We start from the raw sequence: 4,589 nt of genomic DNA, 5'->3' as shown, positions 1-4,589 counted from the left end.
TGCGTTGAACTTTCTTTTGTTCACCCTCGTTGTGATTCCTTTTTGTGATTGCAATTTTTCTTCGTCTATTCTCTCTTGCACTCTGATTACAAGCTTTCGAGATCGGCAAGCGAGCTGACGAGTAGGCTTGCGACGGTGAGGAGAGATCGTCGTGCTGCGTTGGCCCATTGAAGAAAATAGGCCTGTGACACTGATTGCCCATTCATAGTATTGATGAATGATCCTTTTTCCTCATCTTTCCAGTTTTAACCAGTTCGTAACTTGGATCAAAGATACATTTTCCCAAAAAGAGAATATTTAAAAAGATGAAACAAGGGACCGGAAAACTTCTTGTGAACAAGTGGAGTGGGGCTTGGGGGGCGTTAACAGGTAGGATCTGATTCAGATTCAATTGGGACCAAACCCCGATCTGATTTGAGTCTCTGGTATTGGGTCCACCTTAAGAGAATAAACCCCGAACAGCCCAATTGGGCCAATTCCAATGGTGACGTCAGGGCCACTAAAAAGCGTTAAAATAGTAAGACTGAGGAGAAAATTTTGAGGATAAAGCGACAGGTCTTGCAACTTCGCTCCCTCCCTTTGCATTGGAATTGCACCACCTGGTCTCTGTTGCACCACCTATCTCTTGCTCTCTTCTCTCCTCCTCGCGTCATCATCGACGTTTTAGTTTTAGTCTTTCATCTTCTGCCGATTTGACAGTTAGTATCAGAGCTCGGTTGGTCGTGCGCTTTGCTGTCTATTGCACAATTCTAATGGCGTTATCGCCAGACAGAACTTTCACGTAAGGAGATAGATAGATAGATACAGGAGAAGAAGCCAAAGCAATGGATTCGTTCAAGAAATCGTTCAAGACTCACAATTCCTACAAGCATCTCGGGAGGGATAAGCACGCAGAGGAGGAGCCCATCCTCTTGGACCCCGAGTACCCTTCCGGCACGTCCCGCGATCCCGGCGACGAGAGAGAGGTCGTCGTCCTCAACATCGACCGCATCTCCGGCGACCCCAACGCCGCTCGTCCGGCCACTCCCAAAACCGGAGGTGGCACCACCACATGGAGGCAGCCGAGTTACGACTTCTGGAACGATCCCCGGTTGGATGGTTCCCACAGAACCAACGCCGCGGCCGTCAACGATAAGACGGGGTTCGATTTCCGGCAACCTCCGGCCGAGGACCCACCGGAGAAGATGATCGGGCAGTTCCACCACAAGCAGCGGCATTCCGGCGATGTGTCGTTGGATATGGACTTGAACATGGTGGAGCACGGCGGTGGTGGTGGCGGGGGATGGGAGGGGGGCGACCGGCAGAATCCGCTGCCACCCGTGTCGGAAAACCAGCGATCTTTGCCCAAGTACCCCGCGGCTTCCTCCTTCCACCACAACCCCAAGGATGTCAAGGTCTCCTTCAAGACCACCTCGCCCGATGTGGGCGTACGCCAGAGGGGGGTGAAGAAGAAGAAGAAGGGATCCGGTAGCAGCAACGACGACGACGACGACGACGACGACGACGACGATGGTTCTTCCGACGGGAACGCCGGAGAGGTTCTGCATTGCTCCTCGTCGGTGTCCGCGAGGAAGCGACCATCGTTCCAGAAGAACTCGAGCCTGCTCAGGACGAAGACGAAGTCGAGGCTGGTGGATCCTCCCCGGAGTATGCAGAAAACCCATTCCCACACCATCACCGATTCTCAAGAGGGGAAGAAATCTGGGATTCTGAAATCGGGGACGTTGGGTGGTGGTGGCGGAAAGGGGACTACCGGTGGTGGTGAATTTGATGAGGACGACGATCCCTTCTTTGATGAGGACATTCCTGAAGATTTCAAGCACGAGAGGCCCGGGGCCTTAACCGTGCTTCAATTGGTGAGTTTCTTTCTGATCCTGGCTGCTTTCGTTTGCAGCCTGAGCATCCCTTTCTTGTCCGAAAGGACGCTCTGGAGCCTCCACCTCTGGAAATGGGCGCTTCTGTGGCTGGTCGTCTTCTGTGGCAGGCTTGTTTCTGGTTGGGGGATCAGGCTCGTCGTCTTCATTATAGAGAGGAACTTCCTCTTGAGGAAGAGGCTTCTGTACTTCGTCTACGGCGTGAGGAAGGCTGTGCAGAACAGCTTCTGGTTGGGGCTCGTTCTTATGGCTTGGCACTTCATGTTTGATAAGGATGTGGAGAGGGAAACGAATAGTAAGGCGTTGCCCTATGTTACTAAGGTTTTGATCTGTCTCTTGGTGGCTACATTGATTTGGCTGGTGAAGACTCTGCTCGTGAAGGTCTTGGCTTCGTCCTTCCATGTTAACGCCTACTTCGATCGAATTCAGGAAGCGTTGTTCAATCAGTACGTGTTCGAGACGCTCTCGGGGCCGCCGTTGGTTGAGATACAGAACAACCAGGAAGATGAAGAGAAGGTGATGTCTGAGGTCAGGAAGCTGGAGAATGCCGGCGCGAAGATACCGATCGACATCAGGGCGGCCGCGAGAGATGCAGGGTTGGCTACCAAGAGCGGCCGGATGATCAGGAGCAGCCCTTTCGGAAGGAGCCCGCAAATTGGAAAGAGTTGTAGAATGTCTGGTATAAAGGATCATAGCAGGCAGCAGGATGAGGGGATAACCGTCGACCATCTTCACATGCTCAACCAGAAAAATGTCTCTTCTTGGAACATGAAGAGGCTGGTTAAGATTGTAAGGCATGGGGTATTGTCTACTCTGGATGAAAGGATACAAGGCGTGGATACAGAAGACCAGAACGCGACACAGATACGTAGCGAATTCGAAGCCAAGGTTGCTGCCAGGAAGATTTTCAACAATGTGGCACAACCGGGAGCCAAGTAAGATGTTCTTGCTTGAGATTTCTTTTGTGCTGCTGCTGCCTCTTGCTTTTATCCTTTTACCTGCAGGCTTCTTGAATTCTCCAATTCTAATGGAAGAAATTTGAATAGGTGTATCACATTGATTGATCTGATGCGGTTTATGAATGAAGAAGAGGCCATCAAGACTATGAGTCTATTTGAAGGAACAAAAGACTCAAACAGAGTTGGCAGATCTGCTCTCAGAAACTGGGTGGTAATATTTTCAAGATTCCTTCATATCCATTTTTCTCAATTCTTATTTACAAGCGACTAATCCGCTCGTTAGCATATCACATTCTTTATTTCCAATGGCAATGTCTGATATTTAGCTTATCAATAGGAGTACGAATATATATGTAGTAACAAGTCTCGTTGCTTTAAAGGTCACCTGATTAGTAATGGGATACCTATCTCACTGGTTATAGGTTAATGCATTCCGAGAAAGAAGAGCTCTTTCTTTGACACTGAATGATACCAAAACAGCAGTGAACAAGCTCCATCAAATGGTTAACACGGTGGTGGCCATCCTGATAGTGATACTATGGCTTCTTATTATGGGGATTGCCACAACCCATTTTGTTGTCTTGGTCAGTTCTCAGCTTCTGCTCGTGGCTTTCATCTTTGGGAACACCTGCAAGTTGATATTTGAAGCCATTATTTTCTTGTTTGTTATGCATCCTTTTGATGTTGGTGACCGTTGCGAGATAAACGGAGTTCAGGTAGGCAATTGGCCATGCTCCGGAAACTAGGTCCTGAACTTACTGCTTCAGTAGGTCTGGTCTTGACTCCCCAGTCTATTTCAAATCTGACTTGCAGATGGTTGTAGAGGAGATGAACATTCTGACCACTGTATTTTTGAGGTATGATAACCAGAAGATCACATATCCAAACAGTGTATTATCCACCCGACCCATCGGCAACTACTACCGAAGCCCTGATATGAGGGATTCGATCGAATTTTGCATTCATGTTGCAACTCCCGTCGAAAAGCTTGCCATCATGAAGGAGCGAATAAAATCGTAAGTAAGACAACCTATGTGTATTGGTATTCCACTTTCACAAATCTCCTTTGAATCATCTTTCACAATGCAAGTTCCAGCATTTGAAGAACTTAGTAGCTCTTTTCAAGATAAATTACAGGATGACACATTTTCATAATTTACTCATCACTCTTTCTATTAGCAGAAGAAAGTAAGCTTTCTTGAAGAAAAGATCAGCAAATATCTCCATGTTCTTTATGTTGCTCTTCTTTGAGAATCTATTGATTCTACTCCATTACTCTTTAATGGGCATGACCTGGTCCTTTACGTTTTAGTCCTGAAAGTTGATGGTTTGGATGCACTTAATGCATGTTGTTAGTGGAGATCTTTCACAGGCTTGTCAAATGTTCTTTTATGAAAAATGCTATGTTTCTGTTAGTTCTTATTGTGGGTCAGCTCTGTTTTCATCCCTACATAATTTTGTTTTTCAATGGAGCAGATACATTGAGAGCAAAAAGGATCACTGGCACCCAAATCCGACTCTCATTGTGAAGGATGTGGAAGACATGAACAAGTTAAAAATTGTTGTTTCTTTGCTGCACCGGATGAATCATCAAAGTATGGGGGAGAGGTGGATTAGGAGAGCTCATGTGGTGGAAGAGATGGTCATGGTTTTCAGGGAGCTAGATATTGAATACCGTATGCTGCCTATGGATGTCAATGTAAGAAACATGCCCCCTGTGACCTCTAATAGGCTTCCATCAACTTGGATGACATGA

The 4,589-nt window shown here is 47.2% G+C and overlaps 1 protein-coding gene across 1 annotated transcript; it reads left to right on the top strand.

The window, feature by feature from the left end:
• Positions 1-358: 358 nt before the first annotated feature.
• Positions 359-4,589, top strand: LOC149817992 (mechanosensitive ion channel protein 6-like). The gene is made up of 5 exons (XM_089986129.1): positions 359-2,809; positions 2,921-3,044; positions 3,256-3,549; positions 3,647-3,849; positions 4,310-4,589. The coding sequence occupies exons 1-5, from the start codon at positions 825-827 to the stop codon at positions 4,587-4,589; spliced, it is 2,886 nt and encodes a 961-aa protein (XP_089842255.1). The 5' UTR covers positions 359-824.

Source organism: Nuphar pumila, chromosome 13 (genome assembly GCF_984573655.1).
Source record: "Nuphar pumila chromosome 13, dmNupPumi1.hap1.1, whole genome shotgun sequence".
Classification (NCBI taxonomy): domain Eukaryota; kingdom Viridiplantae; phylum Streptophyta; class Magnoliopsida; order Nymphaeales; family Nymphaeaceae; genus Nuphar; species Nuphar pumila.
The sequence above is the reverse complement of the archived record's forward strand: the minus strand, read 5'-3'. Positions and strand labels throughout refer to the sequence as shown.

Bases quoted from the DNA above. Each gene is read 5' to 3' on its own strand.
- LOC149817992 (XM_089986129.1), top strand. From the start codon at position 825: ATGGATTCGTTCAAGAAATCGTTCAAGACTCACAATTCCTACAAGCAT. The intron at 2,810-2,920 runs GTAAGATGTTCT...AAATTTGAATAG, and splicing joins GTGGCACAACCGGGAGCCAA to GTGTATCACATTGATTGATC. The intron at 3,045-3,255 runs GTAATATTTTCA...CACTGGTTATAG, and splicing joins CTGCTCTCAGAAACTGGGTG to GTTAATGCATTCCGAGAAAG.